Source organism: Natrix helvetica (assembly GCF_964273705.1).
Source record: "Natrix helvetica genome assembly, chromosome: W".
Taxonomy (NCBI): Eukaryota; Metazoa; Chordata; class Lepidosauria; order Squamata; family Natricidae; genus Natrix; species Natrix helvetica.
Window position 1 is genome coordinate 59,096,191 of NC_138555.1, and position 22,452 is coordinate 59,118,642.

Below are 22,452 nucleotides of genomic sequence, written 5' to 3' on the forward strand. Positions count from 1 at the left end.
TTATGATCGAGGAAGAGCAGCACTTTGAAGTCAAAGACATTTTGGACTCTCGGATACATCAGGGAAAAACCTAATATTTTCATGAGCTGTAAGCCATAATCATCACAATTATGACAAATCACGGCTTGAACTATCTTGCTTTGCATGCAATGAGTCTATCTCATATATTAGTTTCACGTTTTAAGTTGCATTACTGAAATAAATGAACTTTTGCATGATATTCTAATTTTTCGAATTTCACCTGTATCTAGACCAGAATCACCTCAGCGGTGAGGGAGAAGAGAGTGCATTCTGTGGATTGCACCATTTCACAATATTCTAATTTTCTGAGATTGTGGATTTGGGGTTTTCATGAGCTGTAAGCCATAATCATCACAATTATGACAAATCACGGCTTGAACTATCTTGCTTTGCATGCAATGAGTCTATCACATATATTAGTTTCACCTTTTAAGTTGCATTACTGAAATAAATGAACTTTTGCACGATATTCTAATTTTTTGAGTTTCACCTGTATACATTATTCTCTGCTATTTAAAAGAAAATACAATGGCCTCTTCAGATCAAGCATTTATTTTAAAAGCTTCTTCATTTGGTTAAGTTGTCTAGAACAATAATAAAGCAGTCTTTAAAAAATAAGTCTAATAATTTGAACATTCTATAGGCATTTATAGTTATTGACTTACCTCCTTGTAGCAAACAGCAAACAGCCTGATTAGCACAAGAAAAAAAATCTGCCTCTGCCTCCCAGCAATTTACCTCCGTGCAGCAAACAGCAAGTTTCCCTTTCAATTTCAGCAGGGGCCTCCCGCTCATCAGCTGTTTCAGACTGCAGGGATTACCTTAGCCTATTGCCACCTCTGCAAGCCCCATTTTCTCCGTTTGCTGCAAGGAGGTAAATTGCTGGGAGGCAGAGGCCAAAGGGTGGAGGCTGGTGGGTGGGCAGGGCTACATTTGGTGTATAAGACGCACCCAAATTTTCACCCTCTTTTAAGGGGGAAAAAGGTGCGTCTTATATTCCCCAAAATACGGTACATACCGGTACATACATACATAAAAATATGTTGTTTCCCTTAGCTCCAGCGACGTCATGAACAAATGAAAAAGAATTTGGAGGCCCAACACAAAGAACTAGAGGAAAAACGGCACCAATTTGAAGATGAAAAGGCAAACTGGGAAGGTCAACAACGTATTTTGGAACAACAGAATACTTCAAGGTACTTTTCTGGGTTTTTCTGATGGTGTGATTTGGAATTATACTGATAGCATCTATTCCACAGAGCAGTGTCTTGTTCTACATGCTTACAATCCTATTTGCATAGACCAAAATTGCCTGACCAAAACTTGGAATGTATCTTAAGAATTGTCTGTGCTTCTTTTGGTTGACACACATAAGATTGTATACATGTCAGCCATAATTAAAGTGTGCTGTATTTTAAACATACAGTATTTGCACCCTGAAGTAGATTTGAACTTGATTAAAAAGTAATAAACAGTTATCTGATTAAAACTACTCTTAACAAAGATGGATTTTTTCCTGATCAAAAACTCCCAGTCTTCTCTCATTCTCTTTTTATTTCCATTTAAAATTCTGTCTTTTTTTCTTATACACTTTGTGCACAATTATTAGGCAAGTGAGTATTTTGGCCATATCACCATTTTTATGCATATTTTCCACCTCCAAGCTGTATAAACTTGACTGCTCAGTGGATATAAGAATATCAGGTGATGTGTATTTGTGTAATGAGGGAGGGTAGTGGCCTAAGGAGTTCAACACCCTATATCAAGGTGTGCATAATTATTAGACAGCTTCTTTTCCTCAGGCAAAATGGGCCAAAAAAAGAGATTTAACTGACACTGAAAAGTAAAAAATTGTAAAAAGTCTTTCAGAGGGATGCAGTTCTCTTGAAATTGCTAAGATATTGAGGTGTGATCACAGAACCATCAAATGTTTTGTTGCAAATAGTCAACAGAGTCGTAAGAAACATGTTGAGAAAAAAAGACGCACATTAACTGCCAAAGATTTGAGATGAATCAAACGTGAAGCTACCAGGAACCCATTATCCTCCAGTGCTGTCATATTCCAGAACTGCAACCTACCTGGAGTGCCCAGAAGTACAAGGTGTTCAGTGCTCAGAGACATGGCCAAGTTAAGGAAGGCAACACAACCACCACCTAACAAGACACATACATTGAAATGGCAAGACTGAGCCAAGAAATATCTGAAGTCAGATTTTTCAAAGGTTTTATGGATTGATGAGATGAGAGTGACTCTTGACGAACCAGATGGATGGGCCCATGGCTGGATCAGTACCGGGCATAGAGCTCCACTTCAACTCAGATGCCAGCAAGGTGGAGGTGGGGTACTGGTAAGGGCTGGTATTGTTAAAGATGAGCTAGTTGGACCTTTTAGGGTTGAAGATGGAATAAAAATCGAATCCCAAGCCTACTGCCAGTTTGTAGAAGACAATTTCTTCAAGCAGTGGTACAGGAAAAAGTCCGCAACTTTCAAGACCATGATTTTTATGCAGGACAATGCTCCATCGAAGTACTCCACTGCGTGGCTAGCCAATAAAGACCTTAAAGATGGAAGAATAATGACATGGCCCCCTTCCTCATGTGACCTAAACCCTATTGAGAACTTGTGGGCCCTTCTTAAATGGGAGATTTACGGTGAAGGAAAATAGTACACCTCTCTGAACAGTGTCTGGGAGCCTGTGGTTGCTGCTACACAAAAAGTTGACAGATCAAGAAACTGACAGACTCCATGTGTGGAATGCTTATGACTGTTATTGAAGAGAAGGGTGGCTATATTGGTCACTGATTTTTTTGTTTGAAATGTCAGAAATGTTTATTTGTACATTTTGAGTTGTTTGTTTATTAGTCTCAGTTTAACAGATGCAAATAAACAAGTGAGATGGGCAAATTTTCATTTAGTTGCATAATAATTGTGCACACTAATAGTTGCCCAATAATTGTGCACACATAGATATTCTCCTAAGAAAGCCAAAACCTCACATTTACTTTCTTAAATATTCAGGTTTGAGGTTTATTAACATTTTGGATTGACCGAGAACACTGTAGTTGTTCAATAATAAAATTAATCCTCCAAAATATAACTTGCCTAATAATTGTGCACACAATGTACATGCCTGAAATTGCCACCCCTTTTCTAGTAAGCCATGTCTTCTCACAAATTCTTTCTTCAGACTTGTCTCCCTAATTCAAGATTTTTAACCTATCCATATATAGCTTCTTTATGTTTCCTTGCCATCTTATTTATATAATTCATGGACATCTTTTTTTTATCTTATAACTGTTATTCTTAGCAGTCTGTACCTTTATAAACTACTAGGCAAAACTGTATCACATCACCCATGTTTACTAACTGCTCAGTACTGATAAAAGTTAACATTTCATGATGTTTTGGATGTGCTTTTAATAAAGCTTTGTACATATTGAGCTAGTTTCCCATGTTGTTTTTATAAAATAGGTGCATAGTCTCCATGTTGATTGAATTTGGTGTATTAGTGATTGCAATTCTAGGTTCTATTTTGTACAGAAGTATCAATAATGCTGTACTAAAAATTTAAATAAAAGTGTATTCTATTGCATGGTGTTAATATTATGTTAGCACAATAATGTCTGGTTTCATGACAATCTAAAAATCTCATGTGAGAAGGAAGGGTAAAGGAATGATACAGATTAACAGAGTTGGAAGGGACCTTGTAGGTCATCTAGTCCAACCCCCACCCCACCCAAGCAGACCCTACACCATTTTTGACAGATGGCAGTCCAGTCTCTTCTTGAAAGCTTCCAGTGATGAAGCTCCCACAACTTCTGAAGGCAAGCTGTTCCATTGGTTGATTGCTCTCACTGTCAGAATATTTCTCCTTATTTCCAGGTTGAATCTCTCCTTGTTCAGTTTCCATCCATTATTCCTTGTCTGGCCTTCAGGTGCTTTGGAAAACAGCTTGGCGGCCCCTCAACTATTGGAAGACTGCTATCATGTCTCCCCTGGTCCTTTTCTTCACTAGACTACCCATGCCCAATTCCTGTAACTGTTCATCGTATCTTTTAGCCTCCAGTCCCCTCTTGGTTGCTCTTCTCTGCACTCTTTCTAGAGTCTCAACATCTTTTTTATAGTGTGGTAACCAAAACTGGATGCAGTACTCTAGGTGTGGTCTTACTAAGGCTTTATAGAGTGGTATTAGTACCTCACTTGATCTTGATTGTATCCCTCTGTTAATGCAGTTTAGGATTACATTGGCTTTTATGACTGCCGCTGCACACTATTGGCTCATATTTAATTGGCTGTCCACTAAGAATCCAAGATCCCTCTCATAGTTACTGCTATTAAGCCTGGTTTCACCCAGTCTATATGTGTACTTTTGGTTTTTCTTGCCTTTACTTTTCTCTACATTGAATTTCATTTTGTTAGATAGGGCTCAGTGTTCAAGTCTGTCGAGATCCATCTGGATCTTGAGCTTGTCTTCTGGGATGTTGGCCATTCCTGCCAGCTTAGTATCATATGCAAATTTGATAAGTTCCCCTTCTAGTCCCTCATCTAAGTCATGAGTTAGAATGAGTTTGATTAGATATACCGTGTTTTCCCCAAAATAAGACAGGGTCTTATTTTCTGTTGACCCCCCGAAATAAGCACTTGGCCTTATTTTCAGGGAGGTCTTATTATTTTTGAGATGCAGGAGGCAGCGAGTGTGGTCACCTCATGGCTGCTGCTGTGTTGCAATATTTTTGGGAAGGGCTTATTTTCAGGGAGGGCTTATTTTAGCACATGCGCTCAAAAAGCCCAATTGGGCTTATTATCCGGGGAGGTCTTATTGTCAGGGAAACAGGGTAATTTCTCATAATAATATGAAAGGAACAGTGATTATAATATATGCTGTGTCTAACTATGTCTGTCTGATTCTTTTTCCCCTCCAGAACTTTGGAAAAAAACAAAAAGAAAGGGAAGATATTTTAAACATATTTACAGACCACCAGTTATGTATTAATTGCCAATATTCCAGCCTTGGACATCAGTGTGTCTTGGACCTGTTTGACCAATCTTCCACCAGTTGTATCCATATGTTTGGATTTAACAGCATGACAAATGTTTATGTTGATTTTGATAACAGTTGAGAATGTCTTGAATTTTTTGGGATGTTATAAACTTAGGAAAACAGCTCTAAGTACTCTTTCTTTAAACAAAGTACAAAAAAGAACAAATCATTTTAATGTAAAAGAACAGTTTACAGTTGTGCAATCATATTCTGGTGGTTTGATTTGTTTACAGAATATTCCAATATATAAGGACTTGGGAAGGAAGGATACATTGCCATAATATAATATGAACTATGCTCCTATTAAAAATTCAATTCAGTGCATCATATATAATAAGGTAATTTAGTTTAACACAGTTGACTCTATTTTTGACATTTCCATTGTTTTTAAAAGTAGACATGGAAAGACAAACATATAGGCTTATGGGACACCTAAAAGCTTTTTATATCAATCATTTTTTTTGTTTGGAATTGATTACATTTATGCTGTTCTCATGTAGTAATTGCTTTAGTTCAATTAATTTCATTACTGCTTCATTTTTGTAATAACATATAATTTAGATATATTGCCATATATTGGCCCTGCTAAATAGAATGTAGTTTCTTTCATATAAGGACCAGTGAACAAAACCTTTCCTTTAATTTTTCTTTTATGTTTTTATGGTAAGTAGCAGTAAAATGGATTTATAAGTCATTTCTAGAAAACTGTGGTTTAGCTACTTACCTGTTTCTACCTGTGTGCAGCCAGTCTTCTAGAAATGAGGATCATGGCCTTTTGAGAAAAGTCAACATTTTACATTTAGCTGTATTCATATACTGCATTTATGTATTTTTCTTTGTATTGTGAAAAATCACAAAATAAACAATGTTGTGATGTAATATGCTTGAGTATGAAGGATTATGTTGAAAAACCATATCCTTAAATAAAAAGTCTTCTGCTAAATTTAAATGAAATTATTTTAAATACCAGTACTATTTTACCTGGCATTTATCCACTATTGACTAGAAAATGCAGTCTACCTTGTAGCCAATTGTTAAATCTCAAGGTAAACTTCTTCTATATCCACTTTTATATAAGTCAGTGTGCTAAGTGATTATTGCCAAGTAATTATTGATGAAATTACTCCATTCAGCATCATTCTGGAAACAATGTTAAAGGAATAACTGAAATAACAGAACAACAGAGTTGAAAGGGACCTTGGGGGTCTTCTAGTTCAACCCCCTGCTCAGGAAACCCAATACCATTTCAGACAAATGGTTGTCCAATCTCTTCTTAAAAACTTCCAGTGTTGCAGCACCCCCAACTTCTGGAGGCAAGAATTACAAATATATCTTAAAATATAACAGACACATCTTATGTTAGAGGGGCCAGATATCTTTTTTATATAGTTGGGGATACATTTTTACAAAATATTTTTATGAGGATGACAGTGCGCAGGATATTACATTTTCAGATGGTATTGCAGAAGGATTTTTTTCTACTTTGTGGAAGAAAATGATATAGAACCATTATGCCAATTACGAGTTACTTAATGCACCATTTTTTCATTTTCTGTTAAAAATGGACATACAAACATGCTGTTGTTTAATACTCAGGGCCTAAATGTGGTCTGCGGAACATTAGCATAACTATCATATAGTTATGACCAACACATTTTTCAAGCTTTCATACTGTTGCAGAAAATGACAGGACTTAGACGTCTCGGAATCAAGGAGACATTTATTGGCAGCCAGGTTCAGAAAACTAGTCAAAGGCTAGTGTGCAACTTCTGAACAACCCTTATCATCGAAACACGCATTCTTTTTTTATTATTATTAAAGGTTTTAACAAATTTTACAAATATTACCCCTTCCCCTTCCCACCCTCCAACCCATCCTCCCCCCAAGCTCCCAGAGCAAAATACAGGGAATAAACATTTAACAATCATACTCTAACATAAGCTAACTGATTTTAACATCCTACCTCTTCTTGTGCTTTAATTCCCCTTTTGTTAAGCTAACTTTAGGTAAATTGTAACATTCCTTGTGCCTTCACTCATAAGCTAATTGAAATTTTTTAGTCCGATATTTATTTTGAATATAGTCAATCCATCTTCTCCATTCCAACTTATATTTCTCATCTGAATGGTCCTTCAAATATGCTGTAATTTTGGCCATCTCTGCTAGATTTACTACTTTTAGCGTCCATTCTTGAATAGAAGGCAATTCTTCCCTCTTCCAGTACTGCGCCACCAAGAATCTTGCTGCCGTCGTTAAGTTCAAAATCAAATTAGTCTCTATAACTGTACAGTCTGTAATTTATACCTAACAAAAACAACTGGGGGTGAACTTTATCCTTTTTTAAAGTATATTTTGAATAACCCACCGTATTTTTATCCAAAATGCTTTGACTTTTTTGCAAGTCCACCATATATGGTAATACGTAGCATCAGCACAATCATATCTCCAACATCTAGGTTGTAAATTCGGATACATACAAGATAACTTTTTGGGATCTAAATGCCATCTATACAACATCTTATAAAAATTCTCTCTCAAATTCTGAGCTTGCGTAAATTTTATATTTCTTACCCAAATCTTTTCCCATGTTTCCATCATTATTGGCTCTTCGAAATTTTGTGCCCATTTTATCATACAGTCTTTAACTAACTCTGTTTCAGAATCTATTTGTTATGGTTCTAAATACCATGCAGAAATAAATCATTGTCCAAGGCAAAACATCCTTAAAGGTGCAATTTATTCCGCAGGCATGTTAGCACGGCTATGGAAATTCCAACTCTGGAAGTACATCCTCTGGGTTCACCCAGTTGAAAGTTCATCATCTATCCCCACACCCACAAATCCATCACATGTTCCAATCATATTCTTCCATGCTGGCATGTACACCCATCTTCTTCCGGCCAGGTGTCGAGATGCGGAGACAAAAGATGACCTTGGCTTCTATAAAAGAATGTCAACATACATTCCACAATCCTACTCCTTTCTATTCCCCCCTCCCAACTACTACACTGAGTGATCTGGGAGGAGGGGACTTAACCATCACTCCCCTGTCATGGTCAGATCACTCACTCCTTCGTCTTGACTTCCCTGGTGCTACCTCCCGCTGCGGGGAGGCGGAACCGGAAAGTTCCAGATGGTTCCGCCCCAGGCGCCTGATGGAACCTGATAGGTTCCAGACGGAGCTTGGGCCACCTCCTGTAACCTTGACCCGCCCCCGGGTAGAGGACCTGGTGGTTGCGTGGAATAATGCAACTACCGGGGCCTTGAACCGGGTGGCGCCTTTGCGGCCTCTCCGGCGGCAACGATCCACCCTAGCCCCTTGGTTTACCGAGGAGCTAAGGGTGATGAAATGCCGCAAGAGACGTCTAGAGAGTCGTTGGAGATCCTCTCGCTCCGAATTTGATCGAACACAGGCACGAGCCCATTTAAGGACGTACCTTGTGGCATTGAGAGCGGCCAAACGCCAATATTGTGCCACTCTCATTGCATCCGCGGAGAACCGCCCTGCCGCCCTGTTTCGGGTGTCCCGCTCCCTCTTGTTTCAGAGGCCGCGGGAGGCCCCTCTACAGGGCAGGGCAGAGGAATTTGGTAAATATCTGCAGGATAAAATCGCTCAAATCCGGAGAGACTGGGTTCCTGTCAGTGATCCAATGGAGACGCCCATGGTGAGTCTTGAGGAATCGATCTGGGAGGAGTTTGACTTGGTTGCCATCGAGGATTTGGACAGATTGCGTGGACGACTGCGACCCACCACATGTTTATTGGACCCGTGTCCCTCCTGGCTTGTACTGGCATCCTGGGAGGTTACACGAGACTGGCTCCTGGGCCTAGTGAATGCTTCGCTGGGCGAGGGGTCTCTCCCGGCCGCCTTGAAAGAGGCGGTGGTGAGACCCTTGCTCAAGAAGCCTTCCCTGGACCCTTTGGAGCTGGCCAATTATCGTCCTGTCTCCAACCTTCCCTTTCTGGCGAAGGTTGTAGAGAGTGTGGTGGCCTACCAGTTTCCACGACATCTGGAGGAAAATGATTATCTAGACCCGCGCCAGTCCGGCTTCCGCCCCGGTCACAGCACGGAGACGGCCTTGGTCGCGTTGGTGGATGATCTCTGGAGGGCCAGAGATAGAGGTTGTTCCTCTATCCTGGTCCTATTAGATCTCTCGGCGGCTTTTGATACCATCGACCATGGTATCCTGCTGCGCCGGCTGGAAGGGTTGGGGGTCCGGGGCACCGTTTTGCGGTGGTTCGGCTCCTACCTTTCTGACCGGACGCAGCGTGTGTTGGCAGGAGAAGAGAGGTCGACCCTACGCCCCCTTACTTGTGGGGTGCCACAGGGGTCGGTCCTCTCGCCACTCCTGTTCAACACATATATGAAGCCGCTGGGTGAGATCATCCGTGGTTTCGGGGTGGGATACCATCTGTACGCTGATGATACTCAGCTGTACTTTTCCACCCCGAACCACCCCAACGAGGCCATCGAAGTGATGTCCCGGTGTGTGGAAGCCGTACGGATCTGGATGGATGACAACCGACTCAAGCTCAACCCCTCCAAGACGGAGTGGCTGTGGGTACCAGCTCCCCGGTTCAGCCAATTAATTCCATCATTGGCCATTGGGGGCATTCATCTTGCCCCCGTGGAGCGGGCGCACAATTTGGGCGTCCTCCTGGATGCCCGGCTGTCCATGGATGACCATGTGACAGCCGTGGCAAGGGGGGCGTTCCACCAGGTTCGCCTGGTGCGCCAATTGCGCCCCCTACTGGACCGGGACGCCTTACGCACAGTCACTCATGCGCTGGTGACGTCTCGCTTGGACTACTGTAACGCTCTCTACATGGGGCTTCCCTTGAAATGCACCCGGAGGCTACAGTTGGTCCAGAACGCAGCCGCGCGGGTAATTATGGGGAGTACTAGGTACTCCCATGTGACACCGTTCCTGCGCGAGCTGCACTGGCTTCCTGTGGTCTATCGGGTGCGTTTCAAGGTTTTGATAACTATCTTTAAAGCGCTCCATGGCTTAGGACCTAGTTACTTGCGGGATCGTATTCTGCCCCATACATCCCTGCGACCAATTCGCTCGCACAGAGAGGGCCTCCTCCAGGTGCCGTCCACTAGACAGTGTCGTGGGGCGGCGCCTAGGAGTAGAGCCTTCTCTGTGGCGGGCCCAGCCCTGTGGAATGACCTCCCTCCGGATATTAGGAATACCTCTGACCTCCGCTCCTTTCGTATTAAGCTTAAGACCCACCTATTCCAAGCAGCTGGCCTGGCTCAACTTTGATCTAACCATATCGCTCCTGACGGGTTTTTAACTGGGTATCTTAATTATATTTAATTTCTAGGGGTTTTTAAATACTGTATTTTAATTGTTTTTATTGATCAGCCGACCTCCTCCTTCTGTGTGTCTCAGTATATGTCTCTGTTATATGTTTGTTTTGTCCACATATTTATTTCATATGTTTCATTGTACGCCGCCCCGAGTCCTTCGGGAGAGGGTGCGGCTAAGAAATAAATATATTATTATTATTATTATTATTACACTAATGAAACAGTATAGAAAATTATAAGAAAGTGTGGCAGGCCAAAGATCCTAAAAAGAATATAACTACAGGCCTGACAGGCGGCCTCTCCTCAAAAGAAAAACGTTTCCTGCAAAGAGAATAACATAAAAGTTAACATAACAAAATTAACCACCTCTTCTCCACCCAGGGGAACCCCTTGACTTCTCGGGAAACTTCCCATTGAATTGCTTTACTAACTTCTCCACTTTTAGGTTCCCACTGTTCACCCAATTAGCTTCAGACCAAGGGTAACCCTTCCAATGCACTAAGTACTGTAAGCAACCCCTATTCAGCCTGAAATCTACGATTTTTTCCACCTCAGATTGTGTTTCCCCTTCTATCACTACAGGAGGAGATTGAGCTTGGGTGGATGCTCTTCTGTTAGACCCAATTACTGGTTTCAACAAGCTACAATGAAATTCTGGGTCAATTTTCCCTAGACTTCTGGGTAGACTGAGTTGAACTGTAACTGGGTTAACTATCTTCACTATTGGGAATGGACCTAGAAATTTTGGACCCAATTCCTTGCTAAGCATTTCTAATCTTATGTATTTGGTAGATAAAAAACCATTGTCCCCCACACGGTAGGGGTTTTGGAGCGAGCGATGTTGATCATCTTGCTTCTGGTAGGCTTCTGCCGCAACTGCTAGAGCCTTCTTCATATTCTCCCATCCTTTCTTTAGCATGTCCATCCATTCACTCAAAGACATGAAAGAAGGAGGTTCTCTAGGCAGCTCAGGCATGGCAACAACTTCCATGCCACTGGTAATCTGGAACCCCGCTAATCCTCTGCTGCTGTGGACCGCATCGTTGTACGCCACTTCGGCGAAGGGTAGCAAGTCCGACCAGTTGTCGTGCTGATAGTCCACAAAACACCTGATGTATTGTTCCACCACCGCATTGGCTCCCTCTGCTGCGCCGTTCATGCTGGGATGAACCTCTGAGCTCAGTTCTTGTGTGGACCCAATAGATCTCAGGACCTCTCTCCAGAACTTGGCTGTGAACTGGACTCCGCGGTCTGAAATGATCCTCTTGGGTACTCCATGCAGGCGATAAATGTGTTTCACAAACATTTTCGCTAATTCGTTTGCGGATGGCAATCCTGAGCAAGCAATGAAGTGTGCCTGCTTAGAAAACAAATCAATAACAGTCCAAATTACTTTATGCCCACTGCTGTCTGGGAGTTCCATGATGAAGTCCATTGCGACCTCTTCCCATGGCCGTTTCGGGCTCTCTGCTGCAGGTGCTGTAGGTTCTGGGCTCTTGGATCCAATCATCCACGGCTGGCCTTGTTCCTCTTCCGAGGCCTCCCCCTTGGTAGGACTCTTTGTCACCTTCAGTTGGGGATCCTCCTCTGGAGATTGTTTGCCCGTTTCCTCTTCCGAGGCCTCCCCCTTGGTAGGACACTTTGTCACTTTAAGTTGGAGATCCTCTTCCAGAGGCTGTTGGCCCAGATGACTTTTCTGTGCGGGCATCTGGGGCCCTCTCTTAACCACCGTGGCAATTGGTACACACGTTTGTTCTTCGGCAATTCCCTCCTCCGAGGCCTCCCCCTTGGTAGGACTCTTTGTCACCTTAAGCTGGGGATCCTCTTCCAGAGGTCGTTTGCCCAGATGACTTTTCTGTGCTGGCATCTGGGGCCCTCTCTTTACCACCGTGGTGGTTGGTGCGCACGTTTGTGGCATTGGGGCTGGAGCCAAGCACTCTGACGCTCTGTGGCCAAGTTGACAACAATGGTGGCATTTAATTGGGCCCCACGAGGAATGGAACCTAGTTACATCTCTAAACTCAGGAACCGTTTCATCACACTGCCTTGCTCTCCAACTTGCAGCTGCCCCCTTGGTAAACCCTTCTTCCATGGTGGAGATTGCTTCTCTGTAGGAAGGTGGAGTAAGAACCTTTTGGGGCATTGCAGATGCACCTTGTCCCGCTTCCCATCTTGCAGGCCTGGCTTTGGTAATCCCTTCTTCCATGTTGGTGATTGCTACTCTGTAGGAAGGTGGGGTAAGAACCACTTGGGGCCTTGCAGGCGCACATTTTCCCGCCATCCACAATGCAGGCCTCTGTTTGGTAATCCCTTATTCCATGGAGATTTCTTCTCTGTAGGAAGGTCTGGTAAGAACCTTTTTGGGCCTTGCAGGGGAGACTGGAACCAGTGGGGAGGTCAATCCCTCGGTTGGCCACTGCCCAGCTTTCTGCCATGGTGCCATCTGCTGAGGGAGGGCAGGTGCCCACTGGCATCCCTCCCATCCATGACCTGGGGTTAAGACCCATCCCGGGGTTGCCTGCTTCACAGGTTGCAGCTCAACCAATGATGGCTGGCTAGGGGGTTTTACGTGCCAAGGACCCTCCTGCTGGCTTGGAGGAGTTATGGGCCAAGTAGGTGCCCTTTGCTGGCTTGGATGAGTTATGGGCCAAGTAGGTGCCCTCTGCTGGCTTGGAGCATTTCCCCATGCTGATGGCAAAGGAGTTGGTAAGTAGCATCTCTTCCATCCAAGTCCTGGGAGGAAAGCCCAATTTACTGCCCAATTTGCTTCATTTACTGGTTGCAGCCCCATTTGTGGTGGCTTGCAAGTGACAGATGCTGGAAAAATCCCTTCTTCCTGCCTCCTTTGAAATTCCCATTTTGAAAGGGAATCTTTCTCCCAGCTAGTTGCAGGGTGATAAGCCATTTCATTTATTGCCGTCTGGAAGGAGCCCAAACCTCTGTTCTAGGGTTTTTTTTTTCCAAGCCTTGCTTCCAAGCTGGGGGGAAGGAGGGGGAGCATGCACTCACATTTTGATGAAGAAGTACGTCTGCGACCTTCCTTCGTCTTGTCGTGTCTCCTCCTGCATTCCTCCTGATGCAATTAAACTGGAAGCAGCATTCCATTGCCTTTGAAGTTCCGCACTCAGCTTCTTATCACCAAAAGCTTCTCATTTATTCTTCGCTGATATTTACGCTGTCCCGGTCAGCATTGGGAATGCCGAGACCCCATCACCAGATCTTCCATCACCAGCCCTTCCCCCTTGAGAGGGGGAGGGTGCTAGTGAATTATTTTGAAGTAGAGAGTTGGAATAATGTTAGGGTTCTAAATACCATGCAGAAATAAATCATTGTCCAAGGCAAAACATCCTTAAAGGTGCAATTTATTCCGCAGGCATGTTAGCACGGCTATGGAAATTCCAACTCTGGAAGTACATCCTCTGGGTTCACCCAGTTGAAAGTTCATCATCTATCCCCACACCCACAAATCCATCACATGTTCCAATCATATTCTTCCACGCTGCCATGTACACCCATCTTCTTCCGGCCAGGTGTCGAGATGCGGAGACAAAAGATGACCTTGGCTTCTATAAAAGAATGTCAACATACATTCCACAATCCTACTCCTTTCTATTCCCCCCTCCCAACTACTACACTAATGAAACAGTATAGAAAATTATAAGAAAGTGTGGCAGGCCAAAGATCCTAAAAAGAATATAACTACAGGCCTGACACTATTTCTATCAGTATATTATATTTATTTATTTATTTTTATTTTTCAGGATTTATAGACCGCCCCCTCTCCCCGAAGGGACTCGGGGCGGTGTACAGGCGTCTCATTAAAACAAATACAAAAGATAAATATCCTATATCCTTAAAAACGAATTAAACCTAATACAGCTGTACAAAAAAGTAAAAATTAAAAACAACTAAAAAGCATACCCCTAAAAAACTTAAAAATGCAGGCTTGAGGGACTAAAATTGGGAAGTAGGCCAGGCCGGCTAAATTGAATAGGTGGGTTTTTAGCTTCTTACGGAAGGAGCAGAGGTCTGTGATAGTCCTGATATCCGGGGGGAGGTCATTCCAGAGGGTCGGCCCATCACAGAGAAGGCCCTACTCCTGGGCGTCGCCCGCTGGCATTGCCTAGTGGACGTCACCCGGAGGAGTCCCTCTCTGTGAGAGCGAATCGGCCGAAGGGATGTATGGGGCAGGATACAATCCTGCAGATACAACCTTTTTATATGCATTTGACTCTGGTCCCTAATTTGTTTTATCAAATTATCCTCATTTTGGATAATACCAGATTTCTGGTCTTTTTTCCATCTAGCCTGTAACTGACCATACTGAAACCAGGTTTGAATTACCCTTTCGTCTCTTAATACATTCGAAGATTTTAACTGTGGTACACCTCTATCCATACTAAGAAGTTCTGCATATGTAGTTACATCTTGTTTTTGTTCTATACTTATGTTCTCTATAGCGTGTCTGGGCACCCCCCACATAGGTATCTTGTCATTTAATTTATATTGATATTATTTCCAGACACGCAATAAAGCATTCCTTAAAATATGACTTTTAAAAATCTTGTCGGCCTTCTTCTCATATATTGGATAAGCATGCCAGCCATATACCAGATCATAACCCTCAATATTCAATATTCTATCCTCTGTTAGGTTAATCCAATCGCTAATTGTTGTTAAAACTGCTGCTTCATAGTATAAATTTAAGTTGGGCATTTTTAAGCCTCCTCTTTCACGTATATCTTGCATTATTTTAAGTTTTATTCTCGGTTTCTTTCCTGCCCAAAGTTGTTAATACCTTTCTGCCATTCTTCCAAATTTGGTCTTTTTAAAGTATTGGTATCATTTGAAAGAAGAATAGAAACTTGGGCAAAACATTCATTTTAACTGCTGCTATCCTTCCCAACAAAGACAATTGTAGTTTTTCCCATTTATTCATTTCTATCTGTATTTTCTGCCATAATGGTTCATAATTGTACTTATGTAATTTCCCATTTGAAGTTGTAATATAAATTCCTAAATATTTAACCTTTTTTACTATCTCACATCCTGTTACTCTTTCTAATTCTTCTTTTTTGTTTATAGTCATGTTTTTAACTATCATCTTTGTCTTCCCTAGATTTACTTTAAACCCAGATACTTGACCATATTGATTAATTATATTCATTAAACCTATAACTGATTCCCCCGGCTGGGTTAAAGTTACAACCAAGTCATCCGCAAATGCTCTTACTCTGTATTCATAATGCCTAATCTTAATTCCTTGTAGTTCGTCAGACCCACGTATTCTATTCAACAACAATTCCAAGGTTAAAATAAACAATAATGGAGACAAGGGACACCCCTGTCTTGTTCCTTTTTCAATTTTAAAAGATTCTGTTAAACCTCCATTGACTATAATTTGTGCTGTCTGTTTCTGATATATTGCCTTAATTGATTGCATGAAATGCTCTCCGAACTGCATCTTTTGTAATATTTTTATTAAAAATTGCCAATTGACTTGATCGAATGCTTTCTCCACATCTAAAAATAAAAGCACTGCCGGGACTTGATTATTCTTTCCCAAATATTCCTGTCAGCGTTCTAAATACCATGCATGAAATCAATCAGAGACCAAGGCAGAATCATACTTAAAGTTCCAATTTAATCATACAGGCATGTTAGCACATCTGTGGAATTCCAACTCTGATTTTCTTCCTGGAATTCCACCCAGTTGAAAGGTCATGATCTTATCCCCACACCCATAATCCCATCACATGTTCCAATCATCATCTTCCACACTGGCATCTACACCCCTCTGCTTCCGGTCAGGTGTCAAGGTGCGGAGACAAAATATGACCTTGAGCTTCTAGAAAAGAATGACAACAATACATTCCACAAGTCTACTCCTTTCTATTCCCCCCTCCCAACTACTACACTAATGAAACAGCATAGGAAAATAATAGAAAATGTGGCAGGCCAAAGCTCCTAAAAGGAACATAACTACAGGCCTGACAATTCCATTATATTGATAATTTGTCTTACATTACTTTTCATTTGTCTCCCCTGTATAAAACCAGACTGATCATTATGAATTGTTTGTTGCACAATTGGCATTAACCTGTTTACCAGTATTTTAGCAAGAATTTTATAATCTGTATTAAGTAATGAAATAGGCCTGTAGTTTTTTGGCTGGGTAGGATCCTGATCTTCTTTTGGAATCAAGGAAATAAAGGCTGTTTTCCAGGATGGTGGAACCCTGCCTTCCATTTGGATTTTATTAAATAATTCCCTAAGAGGTTCCACCATTTCTAGTTGTAAGTTTTCATAATAAACTGCTGTCAAACCATCTGTGCCAGGAGCCTTGCCAATTTGTAACTGCTTAATTGCCAGGAAAATTTCCTCTGTAGTTACAAGTTGATTCAATCTTCCCCTTTGCTCATCTGTGAGTATAGGAATTTTCTCTTTCTCCAAATATCTGTCTATGTCTGAACCTTGTATTTTATCACCAGCATACAATATAGTGTAAAATTCTAAAAAAGTCTTTTTAATCATATCCTATTGAAAAACTTCTTTACCTTTGTATTCTACTTTCTCTATAATACGAGACTTTTGTTTTTTCCTTAACATGTATGCTAACCATCTACCTGGTTTATTGGCATTGCAAAAAGTGTTGTGTTTAGCATATAGAAGATTAGTGGCTATCTGGTCCGACATCAACATATTAAACTGCCCTCACAATATGGTAATTACCTCTTTTGTCTTCTTATCATCTGGTTTAGACATTAACTCCTGCTCTTTTTTTTTAATCTCTTCCTCTAATTCCCTTTGTTTCTCCCTTTGTCTGCACCTATAAATATTATTCAAATTTATTAAAACACCTATCATGTATGCTTTACTTGCGTCCCAAACCATTTCCATAGATGTCCCCTTATGCATATTAAAAGCAAAATATTCTTTCAATAGTTTTTTACATTCCGTAACATTTTTCTCATATCTAAATAGATTTTCATTTAATCTCCAAGACCTCCTAAGTCGGTCTCCATATTCAAATTCCATCCAAACCGTGTTGTGATCTGTTAAGGTTCTCGGGCATATCTTCGTCTTCTTCACCCTGGAAAAAAAGTCATTTGTAATTAGTATAAAATCAATTCTAGAAAGGGATTGATGCCTATCAGAAAAAAATGTGAAATCCCGTTATTTAACATTCCGTTCTCTCCAGATATCTCTCAATTCAAAATTGTCCATCATATCAAAAAAGCATTTAGGTAATCTTGTTCGTGTTTGAGTATTTTGCAAAAGCCTCTTCTTGTCTTGAACGGGATCCAGTACTCCATTCCAGTCACCCAATAAAACACAGGATCTATAACCCCATTGTGTTAATTTAGTGTGAAGCAACTTATAAAATTTTCTTGTTGTTGATTGGGAGCATATACTCCTGTTAAGAGTATTTTCTTTCCTTCTATTAATAGTTCAATTGCAATATATCTTCCTTGAGGATCTGCTTCAATTAATTCAGCCTTTAAGTCTTTTCTTAAATATATGACTATACCGTTTTTCTTCTCTGGAGCAGATGCTACGAAGTGTGGTCCCAGTCTTGCGTTCATCAAGTATTTCTGATCCTGTGTTCTAATGTGTGTTTCTTGTAAACAAATTACATCATTTTAAAATTGTTTCAAATAGTGAAATATTTTTTCCTTTTTTGTGGTGAGTTTAAGCCATTAATGTTCAAAGTTAGAAATTTAATTGTCATTTTCAGCATGCTGAAGCTTTCTAAGAGCTGCCTGGAAATCTTGCTGAGATTTCACCTTCGGTCTAGCTCCTCCCACAGCTTCTGTGCTCATATTTATATTTTCTTGGACTATCTTCTGGGCTTGTTGAGACTTTAATTCTTGTTCTTTACGTTTAGTGGCCGCACGGGTTTGTCTTTGTTCCATAATTTCTTCTGTTTCCTGCAGTAAACTACAACCCCAGTTTGTGCCTGACTATCTTACTGCCTGGGGTCCTCTGTCTCTTTTCTTTCTTTGGGACCTGGAGATGGAGGGCATCCTGCCTTTAATACTATGCTATAAAAATATTTTGCCTTCCAGACAGAGTTGAGACGATGTCTTTCTCCCAGGTAGTTCACCACCAATCCAGCTGGGGTCTCCCATCTGTATTGAATCTGTCGCTTTCTAAGTTTGTCCACTAGAAATGCATAGTCCTTTCTAGATCTCAACATTTTGGGAGGGATTTCCTTCAATACTATCACATCTTGACCTGCCACTTGCAGTTTGTTTTTATAGGTTGCTTGCAATATTTCATTCCTAATTTTCCTGGTGACAAAATAGATTACAATATCTCTTGGCAGTTGTCTTTGTCTGGCAATCCATGAATTAACACGGTAAATTTTGTCGATTTGCCAGGCACATTCGGCCTTTGGTTCCCCAGTTAATTGAGCGAAAGAGTCTGCAAAAATCTCTCTTAAATTTTCTTGGTTATGTTCTTTCAAACCCCTTATCCTCAGGGCAAATTCCATTGTTCTATATTGTATCATTGTAAGCTCCGCCTCCGACTTATCAATTTTACTTTGTGCCTCCATAAATTTATTGTCCAACTTTATATTTGACTCATTAATTTCTTCCACCTTCTCATCGAGAGATGTTACGTAATCAAATAATCCTTTAAATGCCTCAAGTATATCCTCCCTTATCTCTTGCTTACGTGTTTAGATTAAATCCTTAATTCCAGATATTTCATCAGAGACATCTTTAAAGGCATTTGAGATTTTCCCCTCCAAGACAACTGCCTGTTCTTTTAATGCATTTTGTAAGTTATTTTGTAGAGCCTCCAGTGTCAAGGTTTGTGGTTGTGTTTCCACCGGAGGTAGTAAAGATTGCAGCTTTTGCGACTGCGCTGGAGAACTGCCAGCGCTTTTAGAGACACTTAATTTTGTTTGCTTTGAGGCCATTTCAAAGTATTCAAATCAAGCTTTTTAACAACCAATTTATTCAGTCCAGAAAATCCACCTATTCTCTCAAGTCTTCCAACAACACCAACAAGCACTTAACAAGTGCTATTCTGCTTTCCGCTTCACTTTCGCTTTCACAACACCCTTTATTATTCCGGCGCCATTTTTTAAAAGTTCCCTTTAGGTTTACAGAAGGAGATATAATCTACGGAGTTAAGGCTTGTACTTGCATTATGTTGATCTCCTGATTTGCTCTGCCTGTGTCTTGTTCAAATGTAGATTAAACATTAGAACAGCAGGAGTGGTCGCTGCCTTTTGTTTCTGCAAAGACAGAAGCGTCCGGAGATGAGGAGATTGTCGGGCTTCCTGGGGAGTTTACACCCTTCACGCCACAGAATTACTTCTGGGGCCGCTGGGGACCTCTACCCTATGCCAGACAGCTCACCTCCCCCTCTTTTCCCGAGGGGGGGTTCAAACCGCTGGACAGCTGATTTATGCTGTCCTAGCAGCTTGTTACTCAAACACGGGGCTGGCGTTCCTGAAGGAGCGTCCTCCAAGGCCAGCAGCGCCACCGGAAGTCTAAAATTGCGTCCATTTCATTGACCTCTTCCTGAGTCTGATGGGAGTATCTGCTGGCTGTGAGGACGCAGTCAGAGAGACTACAGAGGACAAAGGTAGAGTACAATTGCCTCCAGTTTATTTGACTTTTCGTGAGGCTGGTGAGAGGATCTGCTGGCTGTGAGAGGGGAGTCAGAGAGTACAGAGGACAAATGTAGGGTGAAATTGCCTCCATTTCATTTGCATCTTCCTGAGGCTGATGGGAGTATTTGGTCGCAGTTAGAGGTGTGTCAAAGAGAGGACAGAGGACAGAGGTAAAGCAAAATTGCCTCTATTTCATTTCAACTTTCCTGAGGTTGGTGGAAGAAGCTGCTTGCTGTGAGCGGGGAGTCAGAGAGAGTACAGAGGACAAAGGTACGGTGAAATTGCCTTCAGTTCATTTTAACTTTCATGAGACTGGTTGGATGATCTGCTGGCTGTGAAGGGGGAGTTAGAGACATTACAGTAAAATTGCCTCCACTTCATTTTAATTTTCCTGAGGCTGGTGGGAGGATCTGCTGGCTTTGAGTGGTGCGTCAGAGAGAGTACAGAGGACAAATGTAGGGTGAAATTGCCTCCATTTCATTGGCAATTCCTGAAGCTGGTGGGAGGATCTGCTGGCTGTGAGTGGTGTGTCAGAGAGAGTACAGAGGAAAAGTAAAATTGCCTTCAGTTCATTTGACCTTTCCTGAGTCTGCTGCGAGAAACTTTTGGCTTTGATGGATGAGTCAAAGAGAGTACAGAGGACAAAGGTAGGGTAAAATTGCCTCCAGTTTATTTGACTTTCCGTGAGGCTGGTGGTAGGATCTGCTGGCTGTGAGAGGGGAGTCAGAGAGAGTAGAGAGGACAAACATAGTCTAAAATTGCCTCCATTTCATTTGCAACTTCCTGAGGCTAATGGGAGGATCTGCTGGCTGTGAAGGGTATGTCAAAGAGAGTACAGAGGACAGAGGAAAAGTAAAATTGCATCCATTTCATTTCAAATTTCCTGAGATTGGAAGGAGCTGCTTGCTGTGAGCAGGGAGTCAGAGAGAGTACACAGGACAAAGGTAGAGTAAAATTGCCTCTATTTCATTTGCAACTTCCTGAGGCTGATGGGAGTAACTGCTGGCTGTGAGGACGGAGGCAGAGAGAGTACAGAGGACAAAGGTAGAGTAAAATTGCCTCTATTTCATTTGTAACTTCCTGAGGCTGATAGGAGTAACTGCTGGCTGTGAGGACGGAGGCAGAGAGAGTACAAAGGGCAAAGGTAGAGTACAATTGCCTCCAGTTCATTTGACCTTTCCTGAGTCTGCTCCGAACATCTTCTGGCTTTGAGGAGTCAAAGAGAGTACAGAAGATAAAGCTAGAGTAAAATTGCCTTCAGTTCATTTGAACTTTCCTGAGGCTGGTTGGAGGATCTTCTGGCTGTGAGACGGGAGTCAGAGAGAGTACAGAGGACAAAGGTAGAGTAAAATTGCCTCCATTTCATTTGCAACTTCCTGAGGTTGCTGGAAGGAGCTGCTTGCAGTGAGAGGGGACTCACAGAGAGTACAGAGGAGAAAGGTAGAGTAAAATTGCCTCCAGTTCATTCAAACATTCCTGAGACTAGTGGGAGGATCTGCTGGCTGTGACAGGGGAGCCAGAGAGAGTACAGAGGACAAAGGTAGAGTAAAATTGCCTCTATTTCATTCGAACTTTCCTAAGGCTTCTGGGAGGATATGGTGGCTATGAGTGTTCAGTCAGAGAGAGTACAGAGGACAAACGTAGAGTAAAATTTCCTCCAGATCATTTTCCTTTCCATAGGCTGTTGGGATAATATGGTGGCTGTGAGTGGTGAGTCAGAGAGACTATAGAGGACAAAGGTAGAGTAAAATTGCCTCCAGTTCATTCAAACATTCCTGAGACTAGTGGGAGGATCTGTTGGCTGTGACAGGGGGGCCAGAGAGAGTACAGAGGACAAAGGTAGAGTAAAATTGCCTCCAGTTCATTTTAAGTTTCCATAGGCTGGTGGGAGCATATGGTATCTGTGAGTGGTAAGTCAGAGAGAGTACAGAGCAGAAAGGTAGAGTAAAATTGCTTCCATTTCCTTTGACCTTTCCTGAGTGTGCTGCAAGTATCTTCTGGCTTTGAGGGAGGAGTCAAAGAGTACGGAAGACAGAGGTAGAGTAAAATTGCCTTCAGTTCATCTGAACTTTCCTGAGACTAGTGGGAGAACCTGCTGGCTGTGAGAGGGGAGCCAGAGAGAGTCCAGAGGAGGAAAAAAAGAGTACTATTTTCTCCATTTCATTTCAATGTTCCTCAGGTTGGTGGGAGTATCTGCTGGCTGTGAGAGGGGAATCAGAGAGAGTACAGAGGACAAACGTAGGCTAGAATTGCCTCCATTTCATTTGTAACTTCCTGAGGCTGATAGGAGCATCTGCTGACTGTGAGGACGCAGTCAGAGAGACTACAGAGGACAAAGGTAGAGTAAAATTGCCTCCAGTTCATTTGACTTTTCGTGGAACTGGTGGGAGGATCTGCTGGCTGTGATAGGGAAGTCAGAGAGAGTACAGAGGACAAAGGTA

At 42.0% G+C, this 22,452-nt stretch overlaps 1 protein-coding gene across 1 annotated transcript in view; it reads left to right on the top strand.

Annotated features, from left to right (window-relative positions):
- LOC309400789 (septin-7-like) overlaps positions 1–6,006 on the top strand; it is a 309,583-nt gene extending 303,577 nt beyond the window's left edge. Inside the window, exons 11-12 of the mRNA XM_081969451.1 lie at positions 1,078–1,217; positions 4,945–6,006. Coding sequence (XP_081825577.1) covers positions 1,078–1,217; positions 4,945–4,984 — 180 coding nt within the window. The 3' untranslated portion in view covers positions 4,985–6,006. The remainder of the gene's footprint in view (positions 1–1,077; positions 1,218–4,944) is intronic.
- The last annotated feature ends 16,446 nt before the right edge of the window (positions 6,007–22,452 follow it).